The sequence below is a fragment of the Rhinolophus sinicus genome, chromosome 17, assembly GCF_057876585.1.
Source record: "Rhinolophus sinicus isolate RSI-liver-muscle chromosome 17, RSI-T2T, whole genome shotgun sequence".
In the NCBI taxonomy this organism is placed as follows: domain Eukaryota; kingdom Metazoa; phylum Chordata; class Mammalia; order Chiroptera; family Rhinolophidae; genus Rhinolophus; species Rhinolophus sinicus.
In genome coordinates, this window is record NC_142517.1 from 187,110,467 (window position 1) to 187,131,065 (window position 20,599).

A 20,599-nucleotide genomic window follows, 5' to 3' on the forward strand; every position below is an offset into this window, starting at 1 on the left:
TTTTCCTCTGCAAGCATAAAGTCTGTATTATATTAAAGATTTTTCCATGGTCTTATATAATCTTACCATATAGATTTAAACCAATCATACTTAATTTTCAAACATTACTGACATTGCTCAATCAGTTCATAACAGGGGCATCTGATCCAGAAATAAGGGACCAGGAAGAAATGATATCTGGGACAAGTAACTTTTGACACTGGGACAAGAATACTTGCTTGGCCTCTGAGCTTTTCTACCCAGTATCCTGCAGTTTTTCAGCTGCCTCATTTGTGGAGTGACCATCTCTCACCATCCCTTCTCTCTGCTTGCCAGATCCAACTCTTCCTTCAAGATTCCCTTAAAGCAACCCCTCATCAGACCCTTTACCTGTAGCAGGAATCCCATGGCGCTTAGTCAGCATTGAGCATATGTGCTCAATGCTCTTTCTTTGTCTCCCCAGCGAGGTGGTTAAGATCTTTGGGATAGACGTTGGCGCTGATACATTTTTGTAGATGCTTGAAATTTGGTGGTTCATTTAGCACTGTCACCAGCGAAGGAATAAGATGGGCCTCTGAGCTAAGTTAACATTAGGAGTTTCATCCATCCAGATTTAGAACTACAGTACAGAGGACAAATAAGGAAATTATTTTTTAAATAAGCATTTTGGCTTCTAAAAGCAATTCTGATTGCCTGTCCCTGATAAATGAAACGTTTCCTGAAGCCATTCTTCCTACTAGAAAGAGTACCCAGAGAAGAACAAGTGGATTTAAATTTAGTTATTTTTCCATCTTGATTTTCCGTGTTGTTATTTTTTAAGTGGTGGTGATTAATTAGCAATTTAATCCTTTGTGTTGTTGATACTGTTTTGTTTTTTTTAACCGCAACTGAGTGGATTCCACATTTACAAAGGACTATAAGATTGCTAAAATTCCAAAGGGTGTTTTTCAGCTTCTGGTTTTACCAAATTATAGTTCACTAAACCTCACTTAATCAACTAAGTAGAGAATTCCCCAATGAGATGTTAGGGAAGGATAAGTATGTTGTAAATAAAACAATTAAAGGACTAGTTCACACCTCATCAAAGTGCTTAACTACCTGATAACAGTTAACTGCATACATTCCTCATAAAATGCGTGGGGCTAGGAGGTAAATTAGAATCCAGTTTTTCTGAAGTGGAACACACCTACCCTTGAACGGAGGTCTGGTGTTACGCTGCTGAGGGCTGGGGTAAAACTTGCACAGTATCACTTTGTTGGCCAGAAAAATATCTACATCATGACTCTCAATGAGGAGTTCAAAGTCTGATCCAGAAATCCCATTAGGCAAGACAGGTTCCCTTCATAATTGCAACCTTTGAGCCACAGAGTAATATAAGATCTTAGATTCTTTTTATCCCAATTTTCCTCTAATACAATTTCACCCATATCATTGCATTCTCTATTATGAGAAGAAAAGCACATATTACTTTACAGATGGAGAAACCAAGGCACCGATAAGTAAAGAAGTCCAGCCAGGGTCACCCTTGCAGAGGTCAGGCTGAAATGCAGCAGGGTGACCTGAGGTCAATTTGGACTGGAGCCTGTGTGGTTTCTTGGATGGGTCATGAAATCATAACCCCTGATGACTCATTGGGGCCACCTATTCATTTTACAGAGTTGAAGATAAGGCCAGAGAAAAGTAAAATGACTTGTCTTAACTCCCCTGAGGCATTATGCAGTCTTTGTAGTTCCATTCTGTGTCCCCTTCTCCATACTGCAGCTTTCTCTAGCACAAAGCTATTGATGGAGGCTTTATTTTTAAAGATGTAAAAGTGGACCAGGTATGGTGATAGAAATTTTAGTCTACTTCCCAGGGCACTTTCCCAATTTAAAGTGGGCAATTTGGATAACACACCTATAAGTGGAGGATGCAAATTGAATGCAATGATGCAGAAAACTAGAGGGTGAGATTTATTCCCATGGGGCAGGGGCTGCAAACCTGCTCTAGGGGCGGGTAGGAATGTCAAGGAGAGAAGCAGGCAGGAGTAGAGTCTAAGGAGGGCTACGTGCCTGCTTCCAGGGGGCGCAGCTCCAGCTGATTGCAGCCTTAAAGGAAGGTAAGGCCTGAATTTAAAGAAACACAGGAAAGCTGAAGTTTTATGGAAATTCAGGAAAGCCCTCAATGTTTAAATGTCAGCAACTAGCTGAAATTTTCTTTAAATACCTTATAAGTCTGTGTGTGGGGTGTGTGTGTGTGTGTGTGTCTCCATTCTGTGGGCCTACAAGTTGTAATACCTATGGATCGCGGGATGCATAGGGTCCATAGCACTCAGTCATAAATTTTTTGTTTACGAATTTGTTTACTTGCTCATTCTAGTTGGGCAGTCACTTTAACCTCCACGTAGAAGATCCAGTTTTATTTCTTTTAAAAATGATTGAGTGTGACTTCAAATTCAACAAGTCTTGAGGACCTCAGTATGACTGGTCCTTTTGTTTGCTCTTTCTCATTCAGTTTCCATTACAACCCTACGAGGGGAAGAAAGGCAGGTGTAATATCCCCGTTTTACATATGAGGTCATTGAGGCTCAGAAAAAGTTAAGTCACCTGGATCATATTTCTACAAAGTACGTTGCTCGATCCAAACCCAATCTAGTGCCTCTGAGTCCCACAGTCTCCCCACTATGCTGAGGTGCACCCTGGGACCCCTCTTAACTGCCACCCGAATGGGCAAACGAGATCTAGTTCGGGAACAGCTTGCAGGTTAGGAAGCTTGAGGTGAGGTCCATAAAAGCAAAAGGAGAGCCTAGAATCACATCTCTCCTGATGTTCAAAAACGAGCTGGCGTAGAGCAAATGATAAATAACCTTTTGTTTGGTAATGGCTCTTTCGTTTGAAATCACTTCAGCATTTACTTTTAATTAATTTCTTTAAATTAGATGCCTCCTACTTGTAAATATTTGCATTTCTATGATAAGCTTTTATTTAAATTATTAAAGCTTCAGCTTCGTGACTGACTTTAAGAGTCAAGATTGCCGCCAGGCTGATAAAAAAAAATGCGTGTGATAAAACGGGTACATCGTCTCATATTGGTCCATGTGCCAGCTCCAAATATGACTGAAAGCAAGGCAGCACTCAAAGAAAGAGAAACAGAGGTGAATTTTCAGTTTTCTTTGAATTGTTCAAGGAATAAATCAGGTAGTTAGAGAACAAATGTAGGATGAAATAACATCTGAAGGAACTCACAATAAAAGCTTGTCTTGCTCTTTTTTTAAAAAGCACTTGTCAGTGGCTCTGGACCCATTATTAGTTTGCTAAAGGGAGTGGAGGTGGGGGCATGGGTGGGGGTTGTGGAAAGACTCAGGACAATAACTGTACGAGAACATTGGAGACAAAAAAAAAAAAAAGAAGAACAAGAAGAAAAAAGTAATGATGAGAGCAATTTCATAGCCCCAACCAGTTTGCGCTATTATAATCCTTGATTTGATAGCTGCTCAATTTTACCAGCATCAAAGGCAAGGATGGAACACGAAGACACTGGGCTTACAGTCGGGCTATATTACAGCAGAAAGAGAAAGGACAAAGAATGCTCTAATTTCAATAAAAGGAGATTTGAAAGTAAAAGATTTGTAATGACATTAATAGCCAGCCTTTACCAGCCGTGTAATGATCAGCCAGAGGATGAAGAGACCAAGGCAGGACAGGAGAGCTCAGTGTGTGTCACCAGCACCTAAGACTCTCTTAATAACTTCTATTATTTGTTGAAAATCATTTGGACAATACAGTTCAGTAACCTTTGTGTTCTAAATCCATTTCATCTGCAAAAAAATGGAAGCTGAACAGAATGTGATATTATATAGACTCCGTCATGCTGACACTATCTCCGATGGGGTCTGCCAAATAATGAGTTGGATTCTGGATGGAAGGGCTGAGTGGGGCCAACAGTTGAGCCTCGTGTGTGCCCACCGGGGCCAGCCTGGGGCTTTGGAACCTGCTTAGCACAGATGAAGGCCTGGAATTACCCTCCCCACTTGGGTGAAAATTATCATGCTTCAATTCCACATCGAAAGTAATACAAAGAGGCCAAAAGTGCTTCCATTTATTATGTAGTGGGAACTGGAGAATGGAACCATTGCCCTTGGTGCTGGCCACCAAAGAGATGGTTAGAATAGAAATATCCAAAATACACTGAAGCATGATGGTGGCTGAATTAGTTGTCAGAATCCAAACTAACGCCGCATGGAGCTCTGAGGCCAAGCTGTACCTCCTTCAATGCACGCTCTCCAATTGAGGGCGAGACCAAGGAGTTTGTGTCCCTATTGAGAGAAGGCTGAGGAGGAAACCTGCATGGAGATGAAATCAAGTCAGTATTTGGAGGTGCTGATGTCAAATACTTCCTACCTGAAAGTGAACCCTGTGCTTCTCATTTTCACATTGGTCCTGGGTCCATTTGTCTTTTAACCACCTTATAAATTAAAATACTAACATTAATTTGCTCATTTCTTAAGGTGGAAAGTGAGCCCAGAGGTTTATGAATTATATTACTATATAAACTTCACTTAGTCTTATACATTTGGGGAAAAAGATTACCTGATGTTCAAAAAAAAAAGGTCTTACTGCAGATCTCATGTTCAGGCACAAGCAAAAACTTCCCAGTTGTCAGGATGTAAATTTGAGAGTATCACTTCCAGAGACTGTAAATGCTCATACAGTTTCCAAAAGAAAACTGAACTCCCCTGTCTCTACAAATTGTGTTCATTTGAGGCTTAAGTGTGATGTGCTCAAAATTGCTTCAAAGTTGGTGACAACTGGCTTGATAGTTACAAAATTCAACTGTCCTTCAGATTTGTGTGCGCCTGGCTCTCGGCTGTTGAACTGCTCTCCTGTGAAACTCACCCACAACTCGGCCTGCCTGCCTGCTGGCCCTAATATTTCCAGTCCAGTTGAAAAGGGATTTAAATAAAGTAAGGCCATGACAGTGAGGACAGACAGCCAAGAATATTTAAGAGAACATTTTCTAGAACCCACTGTCTGGCTGGAGTGGGGCTGACAGAGGGAGTATAGGTTTCTGGGATGGCTGACTGGATAAATGATGTCACTCTCCAAAGAGACCCCTGGAGGAGCAGCAGATTTGGGGAGAGGGAATGGTTTAATTTTGTACCTATGAAGTTTGAGGTACCTTAAGAACCTCCAAGTAGAGCCGTCCCCACAGATAATTCATGTCACTCTCCTGCTCCAAATCCTACTGAATAAAAATCACACTCTTCAATCCTCCCCACCCCGCCCTAGTATGGTCCCCGGTGACCAAGATCCAAACCACCTCTCCAGACTGAAGTGTGTCTCACTCACCTCACCCACTCTTCACTAGTCAGCATCAGAAGAATGTCTCTGATTCCCCTCACTTGCTGGCAATAGGCACATTTTGAGCAGGCGACCAGCAAGAGAGATCCAAGGCTACATGCTCTAGCTTAGTGGTCATGCATATGGCCTCCAGGTCAGTCTGCCTGGGCTTGACTCTGGGCCCTGCTACTTCCTATGTGACCTTGGTCAAGTTACTTAAACTCTCTGTTCTTCAGTTTTCTCATCTCCAAACACCAGGGCTAATAATGGTACCTATCTTGTAGCACTGTTATGAGGAATAAGCACATTAATGTGGAGAAAATGCTCAGGATGGAGCCTGGCCTGCTGTAGATCTTCGGGAAGGAGCTGCTATGCTTGGCAGCCTTTGAATCTTGGCGATTCTAAATCCATCTTGAGAGTCATAGCACTCTTCCCAGCACTTCCATTTCTGCTTCTGAATTTCAAAATAAGAGATCTGCAGTGGCAAGATTCACTGGAATCTTAATTACATTGTGGTACTAATGCCCTTCCCAACACACACACACACACACCACGCACGCATGAAGGGAGATGTATTTAAGGCTGGTTCACTGTGGTCTGTGCCCTTAGTGAAGAGCGATTCTGATGATCTAAGGCTGTAGGTAGTTTACATCAAAATCCTCCTATTGCCCAGGATTTAGAGATCAATAGCAGAAGAATGGTGGCAGGTAAAGATGTGGCAGCAATATGAATATCTGAGTGTCTTTGGATAAGATGTAAGAACATCTTCTCTGAAAATTGAATGTATTACTCTAAAAATAAATATAATCTAAATTGATCAGGGAAAAGCCACCCTCATGAACAGTGTGTTTTTCTCCTAGAATGTTCTGTCTCTAGGCAGTGACCTTGGGCAAGAAACTGTGTAGTGCTTCCCCTAAGGGGCAGGCAAAACCATCTTTATAATTCAGGACCCTACTCTCCTGATATTGTTGGCCATCTAAGTCTGACCTTCAAATTGAACTATTGTCTCTTACATGATGATTGGATAACAGCCTCAGTGTTTAGCTATTGAAATTCCAGGACTACTGTTATAATTACCAGAACTCTTTCTATTTGAGAGAGAGGGAGTTTTCATGGCCTACCAAGTTATGATGATTTGTTCCTTTGGTTGTCATTCTCTTTAAATAAAACCTCTTCTGTGGTTAGAAAGACCATAGGGTAATTATATACAGGTATTGCACAATGGATTTCATGACCTTTTTGTGGCCACTCACAGTAGTTTTGACTTTCCGCAAGATTTCTTCTCTACATGTGCTTTTATATTACCGTATTTAATTGTCCTCAGCACCCACTTTAAAAATCTTGTTCCCCCTCATAAAGAAAATTATTTTAGCAGGACCATTTTTAGGGACTACCTCCCACCATCTGATAGGATAGAACATTCTTAAGGGCCATTTTGCAGATAACATCTGCTAAAGGGTTATGCAGGGTCCCATCCTCATTGCACATGAAGTCTCTTAGTAACTGTATTCTTGTTTGTGGTCATTGTTGTAAAACAATGAAGAAATTAAATGTGGGTGATCAAAGCTCTAAAACCGTCTTAAACTAAAATGTCTTTTGAGTACTCAGTCATTATCATTCCTCTTTCATTTTCTTTGCAAACATTTTGTTGGCGTTAACAAGGGCCAAAACCATCTGTTGATAAATCTCTTCCCACTGCAGTTAACAAAGAGCAAGGGTCTGGGAAATGTGAGGGGTAAAAGTAGGATTTCTTTCGGAAATCATTTCTGTAACATAGGCCATCAAATGATCATTCTATTTTACAATCCTGTAAAATCTGCAGAAATCATAGCTATGCAGGATACAGTGTGAAGGGCTCTGCTAATCCTGGCCAGCCACATTCAGGCCAGGATGAAGGCTGGAGGCCTGGTAATTGGAAACCTGACACTGAAGGAATTCCAAACAGACTAAAAGCATCTCTGTCCGCATAGCACGGGAGACCCAAGTGCCTATAAGTATATTACTTTCTGCTACTCTTTTTGAGCTTTGCCGTATTTGTGGAAGAACCAGAAAAGAAAGCACCAACATCAGCTCACCACTAAATAATCTCTGCGTAGCATGCTTGTCACTAGTATGGCTTTGCCAGATCTCGACTTTCTGACAAGAGGTACAAGCACCTCTCTTAGCACAAGCAGTTTTGCATCGCGTTACTGCCTCCCATTTGAACCCCAAATTTGGTTACAGTAAATTATTACCACAAAAGGAAACCCATAAAGGCTGCCTTGGAAGTTAAGAAATTGTCTTTGTTTTGACAGCTAATAGCACACATAATACTTTATAGATATTAACAGGAACAAGATTCTGCCTTTTGGAAGCTTTTCCTTAAGTAAGAAACCCAGTGCTTATGCCTAAGATGGACATCTCGCCTGTGCTCATAAATTCTTTATGGCTTTCACACTTTTTACTGCATGCCTTAGTTTTACACCTGCTAAACTCATCCCCTCTCAAAACCAATTCTCTTCTAGTCACTAATGTGGCCCAAACCTAGTTGTTTTTCCCGTTATTCTTTAAATTCATCTGTCCTTCCTCTTAAAGGGAGCTCATTGTATGAAGTGGTGGTTGTTAGTCTCAGCCTTGCTACACAAAGGTGAGCCCTGACCAGCTATTTATTGCAATGATTTGTCACTAATCCTTGAAAAACGGAAGGTTGCAAATAATTTCTTTTAATAAATAATAGCAGATTCAAGTTTTCTCCCTTAATAATGTTACCTCCACTCACTTGAATCTCCTTGTTCTTTTTTGAGAAAGAGGGAAGGGGCATTGAGTTACAGCAGGAGATAAAGAAGTTTGCATAATCCTAACCTCTGCCTATCTTGGTCACGTGTGGTTTATATGAAAGTCATCCATCATGTGTATTCTGATGGAGAAAAGGTTGGGACGCTCTGTGACGGAGGGGAGCTGGACATCACCCCTACCTCTGGCTGGTGTTCATCAATCCTCAAGTCCGGGTACTGAAACCATGGTGACTGCACCTAGTTTTCACCTTGGAAATTGTCTCCCTAAGAACTTTTCTTTGAGACCCTGGGTACTGTATTTTTAAACGCATACATTAAAATGTTCCTAGATTGTTGTGTTATGACAAAAACAAAAAAAAAAAATTCTTTGCTGGACCATAATAGAGACAATCCTTAAGTGATTCTTGAATAAATATACTTAACCTGTACCAGTTAGTCCCGTTGACCTCACTGAAAAGTCATACAATTGAATTCTAGCCCAAGATTTATTAAGCACCTACCATGTTTCAAGTAGTATGCAAGACAACAGAGATAAGACAGTATTCTTTGTTCCTGGCAAACAAGACAAATATAAGAATCTGTGCCCTGATAAAGTTTAGTCATTCTGTGTTGGACTCAATCCCACTCTTTTTTTGTGTGGTTTTTTTTTCCAGCCCACACTACCCCCCTTCTTCCCTCCTTCTTTAAAAATTAGACACCCAGTCTTACCTCAACCATTGTCAGTCTCTGGCTCTCAATGAAAGTCCACTTTCTTCTTTTATTGCTCTACCCACCTACCTCTTTCCAGCCCCTACACACATATGGCCCTCTATGGTTATGGTGTATGTTTGTGGGTTTTCTCTTTACTTTAAATGCCCTTGAACAAACAACATACATTTATGGAGCACTTATGATGTGCAAAGCCCTGAGCTGAGCTCTGAGGAAGATCATTGTGAGGCTCAGTTCCTTCCTTCAAGATGCTCGTGCTCCAGTGCAGTAGATAACTAGACCCAAGGCAGGGTGAAAGACAGATGAGGTGAGAATGACTGACTGTAGTGAGCGCAGAAGAAAGAGATTTTCTTTGTGATCGAAGGGGGAAGGGAGGAGAAATGCAGGGGGAGATGGGAAGATTCAAAATGGCTCATGCCTCTTCATCTGTTCCAGAGGCTTGTGCCCCTTCATCTACTCCAGTAAATATAGCCACCTCATTCCTAGCTAAAAGGTTTTTCCAGTGACTCAGTTTTTCCAATACTAAACCCTTCCCCATATAGGATTGCCTTATTGAAAGCACAAGATCCAAACCCAGGACGTTAGAGAAGTGGAATTTCAGGATACCAGCTACACACCAGGCATAGAGGACAACCAAGTTAGACTGAGGCAGGTCAGAGGATTCTGGGAGAGAATTCTTCAAGAAGATGTACTTAGTAGAACATCTGATGATATTTGGACATTTTGAGAGAATATATAAGCAATTGGTTAAAGGCTTTGAGGTGGATTGCTTTAAAAAATAGAAAACTAAGTCAGTAAGACATAAAGCAATCACTAACCTCTTTCTGGAGTGAGAACAAAAGATTGTTTAGGAAAATAAAAATAATCATAAGCTTACCACATTGCTCAGCTGTGATCATAATCAACATAGCATAATGTAAACTCAGAAAATGAGCTAAAGAAAATGTAGAAGCATGCCTTCCATCCTTCCATAAATGAAAACTGTTGGTACCCAGGGGCTTGCTATCTGACCTGCTTAGCCTCTAATTTTCAGCCCCTGTTTTTGTTTAATGAAAAATAGCAACATACTGAGATGGCAAAAAAGAGAAACACTTGTGGAATGAAAGGGATCCTTACTGTTTTTTTCACATGTCAGTACCATATAGCTTTGTCATGTTTAAGCCTAAAGGTTAACATTCATTATTGAATGCATCTATGTGATTGGAAACTGTCTGTCTGAGCTAGTTCCTGTGGATTTTCTAAGCAAAATATGAATCCTTTTGGCCTCCAGAAATGAGCCTAAAGAAATGAGCCAAAAATAAAATAAAAGAGTAAACAGTGAAAAACATTTTTAAAAAAACACAACATTTTTACATAGATATTTTCATGGCAATCTCCTCAAAGAGTCATATTATAAAGATAGCAAATATAGGCTTGTTTCTCTTTCCTTTAGTAAATATGGTTTCTGGGTAAGATCTTCAAGGGAAAGGATTTTTTTTTTAGAAAATGATAACACATACAAATAAAAATAATGAGGTCACATGAAAAATAAGGGTCTTGATGTTATGATACATGTACTTTGGGTCCTTGTTTGCATCAGAATCTCCACAGGAGAGTCTGTCCCTGGATCTCAGGGTTGACTCAAAACTTGCAGTATTGTCAGTGTGATAAGCGTTTCTTAGGTCCGAGAATGGATTGGTTTTTGTGCTTTCCTACAAATACGAAATTTCACCCAAATAAAGAAACGCAAGATTAACAAAGCTAAAATTCCAGTTCCCTCTTCTTTTTTCCTACCAAATTCTGTAAAGAGGAAGGCTTTTTTTTTTCCCGTTTAAAATTTTTTTTTAAGTGTGTGTGTGTGTGTGTGTGTGTGTGTGTGTGTGTATGTGTGTGTGTGTACACAGTATTCACAAGCACTTAGAGTTGTTCTGGCAAAAATCTGTAGGAAATGCTCAATTTTGAGCAAAAAGTTATTATAAACAACAGCAACTCCCGCTCATCAAAGAAAAAAAAATTCTTCTAGCACTCTTTGAACCTTTACCAGTGTTTTTATAGGCCAGCTCATTGTTTTTCTTCTCTCCAAAAAATTAAAAACAATCACTGTTTTGATGAGTTCTACAGAGAAAGACAATTTGCATGATTTCATTTCTTGACAAAGAACAGCTACCTTACTTATTTGCTGCCACATGTACGCAAACTCCCAGACATAAAATCTCCCCTCAGAGGGAAGCAATATGGAACCACAAAATAATCTTGAATTCTGCCCTATCTGCCTAGGGGGAAACTCCCTGCCCCTCGCCATGGGAGGTGAAGGAGTCACAGGGATGAGGTGTGGGAGAAGAGATCGTGACGGTCCCCTGCACACACAATGTGTTGTCCTGGTGGCTCTGAGGGTGGCTTCTGCCCCGTCACCACTTGATCTGGGTTTTGTCTAAAAAAAAAACCAAAGCATGCCTGTCTTTTATAATGTTCTGTTTTAAAAGAGAGAAACCTCCAGGGAGAGAACAGGACCCTAAAAGTCCAAGGCCTGGAATTTCTCCTTTCTCTCTTTCCATTTGAAACAGGAAACATCCAGGCTAAGAGGGTCCGGAGGGACCACTGGTTCTGTGTTCATTTTAAGGCAGATAATGTTTGTGTGTTGCAAATGTCAGTGATTTATCCCAAGAGCTTCGAATGAGTGCAGAAAAACCACATGTTTCACTTCATGCAGAGAAATATCTTCAGTAGATTTTGAGAGAAAGCACAGATTAAGGATTTTTTTAAAGCATTTAGGAAATCTCTAACATGAACCAAAGGAAACAGAAATGAGTGCAGGGGTGGGGGCTTAAAATATTTTATGATAAAAGATATGATGAATGCTGGAAGTTTCCTATGTCAAAAATAAAATTCGAAAGGAAAGGGAAAATGAAATCTCGATCCTTAATTTCCCAGGGCTGGAGTGACAGATTATGCATTTGCTCTATTTGTCATGGGTAATTTAAAATAGAGCAAAGCAGACTGCACTGAATAATAGCAGTTGATGTTGTAATAACTTGTACGTAAACAATTTAATTTTTTTTTATCTGAAAACTCTCACTAAGTAAATTACCCCAAATTCAAGGACCTATCTTTCATTATTATGCATAGCCAAATTAAGACATAAAAAAGTGCAGAGAGAATTCTATTGTTCTTCCTTATGAATGTGCTCACATGCTGCTTTCCACGTGCTCAGGGCTTGGAGCTTGTCAAACTTGCATTGATTTGGGGAACTTACAGAGCTGTTTTAACATCAAACTCCGCAGATTATAGGGTGATTTTGACCCTCATTGACGGTGCTTGATTAACCACAGACACTCTATTCTTACAGCCCTGTCATTTCTTTCAAGTGTTCCACCAGTTTGTTCTGACATTGGAGAGCTTTTCGGTCATTATGATTGTTGCTGTTTTCCTTCTAAAAAAAATAATAAAATGGCGTGGGGGGGAATGTGGGAAGGGTGTGGGGGTTGGGGAGGTGAAGATGTGCACGGAAGGTTTATGGGACTTTAAGAGCTGCAAACAGAACTCATCTGTTGAACCCCAGGCTAGATAAGATGCAGTCATCTGTACAGTGTTTAGAGATGGATTGCTTCTGTTATGGCAAACGGATCAGAAGAGGCTATTGTCTTAGCAGGGTCGTTTCTGTTACTGTTTATTCTTGCCCTGGACCTTTCTGTGTGCCTACTCATGACACTGTGTAACATACAGCTGGGTTGGCTTTTCCTTCTTTGCTACCGGCCTGGTGGTGCCTCTTGACTTTGTGGGAGAATTGCTTTATATCAACGTTCTAGGGGGATAATTCCCAGCTCTGGGTAAGGACTTTTTCTAGGAACTATAGACAGAAGAGGGCACCCTCATCTACACAGGGATGTGATAGAAGCCAACCAGAGGTGGACCAAGGCCATGGCCCATGTAAAGAGCACCCGCAGACCTGGGAGAGAAGTGAGTGTAATCCGTGGGAACTTTATGGCTCCAAATTCCCTGTACATTTCTACCATCATACGTGTGTGTAGGACCGGCTTGAGGGAGGCAGAGAAGGGGCGTTGTTGAATGATCCCAACCTTAAAAGAGACAGATTCTGCCTTGTTTAGGAAACTGGTTTAACTACTACAAGAAAGGCCAACATAAGGGTACAAACAAGATAGAAGTATATTTCTCTCTGACGCAGCAATCCAAGGGTAAGCAGCCCTGCCTGATGTGGCTCCGTGGTATCGAGGACCCAGGCTCTTGCCTTCTGTTACTCTGCCTTCCTCAGCATGTGGCTTTCTCCTTGTGGTCTAAATTGGCCACTCCAATGGCCAACAGGAAAGAAGAAGGTTCCTTCTCTTCTTCTTAAAGGCATACATCCCTTCTCACAACCCATTGGCCAGACCTAGTCGGTGGCCCCACCAAACTACATGGGAGGCTGAGGAATGTGGTCTTCAGCTGGGCAGCCAGCTGAGCAGTGGTTGATATGTGTCTGTTCTTCTCTTTCCAGGGGTGGCACAGCCGATCCTGTAGACTATCTGACAGCTGCACCGCGAGGACTCTACAAGGAGAGGGAGCTTCCCTATTATCCAGGGCCTCATCCTGTGCATCCTCCTAAAGCGAGCTATCCCCGCCCCCAAGATCTGAGGGTCGCAGATCTCCGGTATCCCCAGTACTACCCACCCCCACCAGCGCCCCAGCACAAAGGACCCTTCCGACAAGATGTTCCGCCTTCACCCCCTCAGCACCACCGAGTGCCAGCCTATCAGGAAATGGTCAGACCAGGGCACCGAGGGGGGAGCCCAGACCAGTACCCCTACCGAACCCAGGACCCCCGGCAGAAGAACCCCATGACTGCAGCCGTGTAGCTGAATGCCACCGAGCTCAGCGCAGCCCAGAAAGGAAGATGTATAATATCACCTTGGCCCTTCCTTAAGGCCTTCTTCCTGTTAAGAATTCTCCATGGTACAGATTAGGTTTTTCTCACTGAGGTTGTAGCATCTGACTGCTAATCAGAGAGAAAAGGAGGGATAAGAGTTTGGAGGAGGAAAATGAGGAGGAAGGGGAAGGATGGAGCCATGAAAACAATACTGCCTGATATTTGAAATCCTTTTAGAATGGTTCAATTCAATGAGAGTGGCATTTGAATAGGCAAATAACAAAGGAGATACATTATGTGGTGTCTCCCTGGCCAGATAACCTGTGCACGCACAACCCCTGGAATTGGCAGCGTGGAGACAGTCTCTGCCTGGGATTGTCATCCATTCAGAAGCTAAGCCTCAGCCACCTTGTTAGAGTGAAGTCTAAAGAGTGACTGCAGATGTGGGCATCTTAAATGAGTAATATTTTCAGTGAGAAAAAAACAAAAAACAAAACAGCAAACATAACTTGTGATCTCCTTGAAATATTTTATACCCAGAGTAAGACTGCATTTCTTTATTTGTAGAATTTCTCAGGTTCCTGGTACCATTCATTTGGTATAAGCATTTCATATTTCCTCACTTTTTGTATAAAAGATGCGAATGCAGTATTAGTGTCCTGGGAGAATGTGCATACCTAGTCGGACTATATTCCAAGGACCAAGGTGATCAGGTGAAGAGGGCGGAAACTCCCAAGGCCCTCACCTTTCTTCTTCCCAGTCCCAGGCACAATAGCATGGAGAGAGCTGGTTTCAGAGTCATCCCAAAATCTCCTCCCTGTAATTATTGTAACTGGGGCCTCGACTTGAAGGTACTCCCTTGAGGGCTAAAATGTACTTGAGGAAAAAGGACCACTGATTAGGTCACACAGGAAGCAATGCCCTGGAGATGCCAATTCCAAACTCAGTGCCAAACAGTGCAATCTGCACCTGGGGACAGGGAGGGACTGACTGTGGCCTTTGGTATTGATAACCAGATGGTGGTGATTGACAGTGTGTGTGTATGTGTGTGTGGATATGAAAGTGTGTGGTTCCCGGTATGGAGAATGGAAGATACAGATACTTTCTGGAAAGCTTGATGAGTAAGGAAATAATGAAAAAAAAAAAAAAAAACAAAAAAAAAAAACAGGAAGTTAGGGAGTAGAGGCATGAAACTAAATCGTTCTGTGTCTGCTATATTTCATTAACAAAAGTCAGGGCAAGACCAAGGCCAAGGTCTCCAACTGGGGAATGAAAGACTTACAACTTTGAATAGCTGAAACCCCATCCTCCAAAACCCATCACAATTTCTTTTGAGCTTTACAGCTATTTTCTACTTATTTCAACAGAACATCTAACACTTACAACCTGACCCAAATGAGAGTTCAAACAAAAGACCAAGAAACAGTAAAACCTGGGAGTAGCAGTTTGAATTGTTCAGTAACTCTTGAAATGCTTTGAGCCTTTTCACATTCCTTCTTCATTCCAGCCCCAAAATAAAAATGTTCTTGAGTTCAATTTAGACATATTTTGGCCGAGATTAGAATATCTATGACTGATAGGATTTAATAAATTATAGTATTATTGAATATATAGAGTGCCCATCTAGCTGAGTTTAGTCTTATTATTTTTTAATTTAAAATAGAGTTCCGTTACCAAGAGTGATGCAGCTGCTGGTTTTAGACTTAAATAGTATTATTTACTGGACTTTGAGTTTGCTAAACTACAATTTACTTATGGTCCTCTTGAAAATAGACTGTCAAGTTTTCTGCCCTCTGTCATCTATTTTAAGCCAGGCCCCTTTAGCTGGTTTGCAATGTGTGCAGAGCTTGAGGCTCTCCAGCCCTGCTCATGTGGAGGTACAGTACAGGTGAGCTGTAGGGTGTCCCTGCCAACACGCTGAATGCTGCCTTCCCCTCAATCTAAATAGACCTTCATGAAGAAAATGATAAAGTGAGGGAAATTTAATTTGTTTCGAAGCATTAAAAATCTGCTTTCTAGTATGTTCCATAGTTTAACCAAAATTCTGTGGACTACTGGATGTAACCAAGCCAAAAGACTCCTTCTGGATTAAAGCCAAGACCACACAAACGGTGACCAGGACCAGTAGTGTAAAGGGAGATATACTCTGTGTATTGAAGGAGTGTCTCTTCTCATAAGAATGCCCAAATTTTCACCACATTGCCACCTTGAGAAAACAATACCTCCTGCAGACAGGCTCCGGGTCAGCTGCTCCAAGCATGGTTTTGCTTTGTATACACAGTCAATAAAACAGTTGCTAATCCTGAGGGGCAGCCAATGATGTGAAGGTACTATTCAAGTGGACCACAAAAAGATGAGAGCCATTCTCTTTTCTTGCTTGAAGTACAACACGTGACCATGCGCAAAAGAAGGTAACATTATGTGTGCGAAAGAGTTTCCGTCAAGCCAGACGACAATTATGAACAGCTTGCATGTAAGCTTTACAAATGCCTGTGTACCAGCCCTCCAGTTGTCACCACCCAGAGGTTACAAAGTTTCCCAGTATTTAGAACAGGTTGTTTAGAATATTTAGAAGACCAGGCTATAACCAGTAGGTACCTAGTAGCAGGAAATAGTTCCCAGTTTATTTATGGTCTTGGGAAAACTCAGTCAGGTGTCTTCTGGTAGCTCAGAACACCAGTACCATCCCAGGAACAAGTGACACAGAGAGATGCAAACCCGTTGACATATACCCACCTGCTTCCTGATCTGACCACTGAGTCATTTAAGCCTTAAAATGATGTTTTGGCCTCAAGTCACTAGGTATTTTAAAGAGCTCTGTTTTTGTCCATTTTGCAGGCATAAAGACGAAAGGGTACAAACCACCGAAAAATTTTAGATGCAGGAGAATTTAGTCCTCTGCAAGAGAGAAACATAACTCCTCATTAACCTATTGAGTCCCTGAGCTGGGGCAGTCTCAGTCTTGGTACAATAATTGCTTCCCCACAATATCAAATCAGTGGATGAAAGGCAAGGTCAAAGACAAGAGCATTTACTTAAATCACGATTAACAAACAAAAATTGAAAATAATTACTGTGAAGCTCACCATTCGTAGATTTTTAAGTCTATATGCATCGGCCCCCATAGAACAGCATAGAACAAAGATCTTATAATCAAGAGCGTGGAGAGATCCACAGACCCACGGTCACCCCACGGAGGAAACTATACATACTGCCTGATAGAGGAGGTTTGAGACTTCACTGTAGATTTGTTTTTGCCACCAACTAAATAAAATTAAAACATGATTCATTATTCCTTCCAAAGATCCGTGAACTTGAATTCAAGCTATCTCCCGAAGGAAATGCAGCTGGTGCATGTTAGGGAGTTGTGATGCATAGAGATCAAGCCTTTAAGAGGGCTTATTCTCCTAACCTGTAACCACCGCATTTATTTTCTTTGGAGGAACGTCTTAGCATTTCAGAGAGATAGAGAGATCTGGAGAGTTTGGTGTGGAGAGGAATGTGTGTCTGTAAAACTCCCGTTGGCATTAAACTCTGAAATCCACAGTGAAGGGCCTTCAAATTGGTGCTAAATTGGGTAGACACCCTGCTGCTTTCTGAGTCCACGAGCAGCAGAAAGTCCACATTTAGTGCAATTAGGCAGGAAGGAGTTGGCTTCAGAAACAGCCCACAGTGGTATTTCTCTGCACTCCCAGTTCACGCCGACTTAGGTGGAAATGATGCCACAATGAGACCACAAAGAGGATTCTCCATAAGATAGTATCCCTACAAAGTCACCTTTCCGATAAAAGGGAGAATAAAGTTAGATATCTAAAATAAGCCTCAAATCTCACATGCAGCTACGACTTCTAAGTGAAGCTTTTTGTCCCCCCTGTCCTTAAATAGTCGTAGAATCACACATAGCCTGACTTTTAAAGATGGGCCTAACTTCCAAGCCGACTGGAGAGTGAACTAGCCCCAGACTGTCTCCTGACTCAGCTCTTTCAGAGAGTGATCTCTCCCATCTATGCTGTCTGCAGTGCTGTTTACTACTGGAATGTAAAAACAAAACCTGCTGTTTATACAGTCACTTTTTCTAGTGTTTTCCTGTGCTTATACGATACCAAGTCTGTTCCTAAGTTCTGAAGATAAATTATGTGAATCACATTTTGGCGTATGGGGGTGGAGAATGAATTCTTTGCAGACTTTTTAGGATGATTCCATTTGTACCACAGAAAACATTTTGGATGTTGTTATATTTGAATACACAAATTTTTCTTGTTTTATTTTGCATTAAAATAAAGCTTTATTCAGTCAGTAAGATGTCAGCGTCTTGGTTTCTACCCACCATCGGTTTGTTTTAGGATTTGATGAATGAATAGGTTGGTTTGGCTCTGCTCACCTTTGAACAGAGGGCAGAGGACACAGGAATGAGTATCTGTCACATGCTGGGCTCCCCAAGAAACAGATGCTGAGACAAAGACGAGCAAGCAAGAGTGCCCATGGGTTCAATACCTACAGAAGAGAGTGGAAGGAAGCAGGAAGGGGCCGAGGGAGAAGCTGAGCGGCCATGTGCTACCCACTTAGGCCTCAGCCAACTCCACAGGGAAATCTGGAGCTACAGTGGCCCTGCAGAATTGTCCCAAGTTGGGACAAGGGAGCTAGGCCTTTATCCCACTGTGCTGGTCAGTGGATATGGGCTAGCCCTAGAAGGAAGTGAGACCTAGGACCAGGCAGTTTTCTTCAGGTGTGGCAATCCCCAAAGAGGAACGATAGCTGGAGGTCATCTTTGGAAGGTATTCACAGCGGCCGGTTACAATAGTTGTTTGGTCCTAAGTGGGACCTGGGCAGCCCATCACAGCATGCACTGCGGTCTCCAGCACTGTTGATCCCTCTCTCATTCTGGGAACTCCTACCTTGTCTAGAGAAACGTGATTCTGAGTTGGTTTTCCCTGAGACCATCCCTAAACAAGGTTCAACCACTAATTAGTTGCATAAACTTGGGTAAAATACTTTCCTAAGCTCCTTTGTTGCCTTATTCTCGGACATCCTCATACTCTCTCGCAAGTTTATCTACAGCCAAGGTTTTGGCTGACATCTCTGGACTGATGTGCTCACCATTGCCAACTCAGATCTGTCTCTTAGCACATGGGTTTCTACTTCCCTGCTGGACATCCCCACTCGGGCTTCCCACAGGCCCTGTGAACTCAACATGCCCAAACCGAAAAGATAACCTAAAGAAACTGCTTCTTCGGACTCTGTCCTGGCCAATGGCACCATGTAATTGTAATGTTCACAATTACAAACCAGAGACCTGGAAATTATCGTTGACGTCCCATTCATAACTTGGCCCCTGCCGCCTAACCCATGCCCATCTGATGTGATGGAAGTCCAGCGATTCCATCCTACAACTCGGTCCAGTATGTCCATGCTTCCTGACGTCCTACCATACCGCCGCTCGGCCTCATCACTTGTCACTTAGCCTCCTCAGTAACTTGTGTGATCTCCTACCTCTGGCCGTGCTTCCTTCCAACCCATCTCTGTACTATACACTATATCCCACCTGCTTTGGTGAATACAATTCATTGGAATACATACACACCGATTCAGTTATATGTTGTCAAGAATTCTTTCATGCTACAATACCAAGCTCTGCTCTGTGCTGCCAGAGGAAATTTTCTGAAATGGAGATCTGACCATATTCCTCTTTCGGATGGAGTATAGTCTTGTTGAAAGAAACACTGGCTTTGAGAACAGGCAGACCTGGATCTAAAACAAGGTTCAACCGCTAATTAGTTACATAAACTTGGGTAAAATACTTAACCTCTCTAGGCCTCAGTTTCACCATTTGTGAAATGGAACTATATTATACATCTTTTGGGATTGTTTTGAGAATTCACTCACACCACAAATGTAGGGGTTCTGGAGCCAGTCGACATCTCTTCCCAACTCCATATTCAATGTGATGTCCTGATGGTAGTTTGAAATAGGCCTCGTTGGAAGTATTTACTACACAGAACTCGGCATACCCTAGCAATCAGGGCACTTTCTGCCCTCTGGAGAGCCCAGTTGTTAGACGTTTGCCAGCACAGCCCTGTACATAACACATACAGTGGCAAGGTGAGCTGTGCTCGTCACAGCTCCGTACCATGGCAACACACAGTACACATAGCTGTCCCCACTCAGGAGACCCTTCATCCTGTGGGTTCTCACTCATCCTTCAGGTCCCAGATCAACATCTTTCTCCATGAAGACTCAAAGGCAGAAATTGGAGACTGGCGGCCTCACATCCATGTCCCCCCTTTGTAGCAGGACTTACTGCAGGCCAGAGGCACGAAAGCTGGAGACCACATTTTCCAGATTCCTCACAGCTTGAGTTCCACACGAGGCCCAGCTTCTACCCATCAGACCAAACACTCTGGAAGACAGAACTGAGACCCAGGCATCCTGCTGGCAATACACAGTAGCAGGGGCTTTGGGTTTGACTGCAGAAGTGTCTGGTCTAGCTTCCTGGGGGGTCAAGAGCTGTGGGAGGGTCATCCGTTGTGTCAGCATGGATTGCAGCTGAGGTGACGTGATTCCATTGCAGACAGTTTGGCATCGGCTTTCTGAGGCCCTCACTTTCTGATCTTCGAAGGGTATCAACTCCCTCAGTGGGTCAGTTCTTCAATGTTGTTGTTCTGAGATTTATCCCTAGAAGCCCTGCCTAGACCCTGCTCCTTCAGCCCTTCCAACAATTTTGCAAACACCTAACTCTCCACATTAAATCCCTTTTCTTTAAACTAGCTAGAAGGGACGTCGTTCTGCAACTAAACCCACCAAGACACTGTCCACAGCCCTCCTCCCGAAGCAGAGTAGGTAATTCCATCCTGTATGTTACCAAGATACTTTCTGCAGATCCTCAATAAAACTTTTATTACCTCGATTACAGTGATTAGTTTCCACGTCTGTGTGGCCTTCTGAGGAGTATTGTATTTGTAACACATTGCGTGGCTCTGGCT

General features: G+C 42.3%; 1 protein-coding gene across 3 annotated transcripts in view; it reads left to right on the plus strand.

The window, feature by feature from the left end:
* PARD3B (par-3 family cell polarity regulator beta) overlaps window positions 1–17,915 on the plus strand; it is a 950,721-nt gene extending 932,806 nt beyond the window's left edge. For all 3 annotated transcript variants that reach the window (XM_088794694.1, XM_019726886.3, XM_074340795.2), the window contains one exon: window positions 13,251–17,915. In XM_088794694.1, the coding sequence (XP_088650820.1) occupies window positions 13,251–13,608 (358 nt within the window). In that variant the 3' untranslated portion in view covers window positions 13,609–17,915. The remainder of the gene's footprint in view (window positions 1–13,250) is intronic.
* The last annotated feature ends 2,684 nt before the right edge of the window (window positions 17,916–20,599 follow it).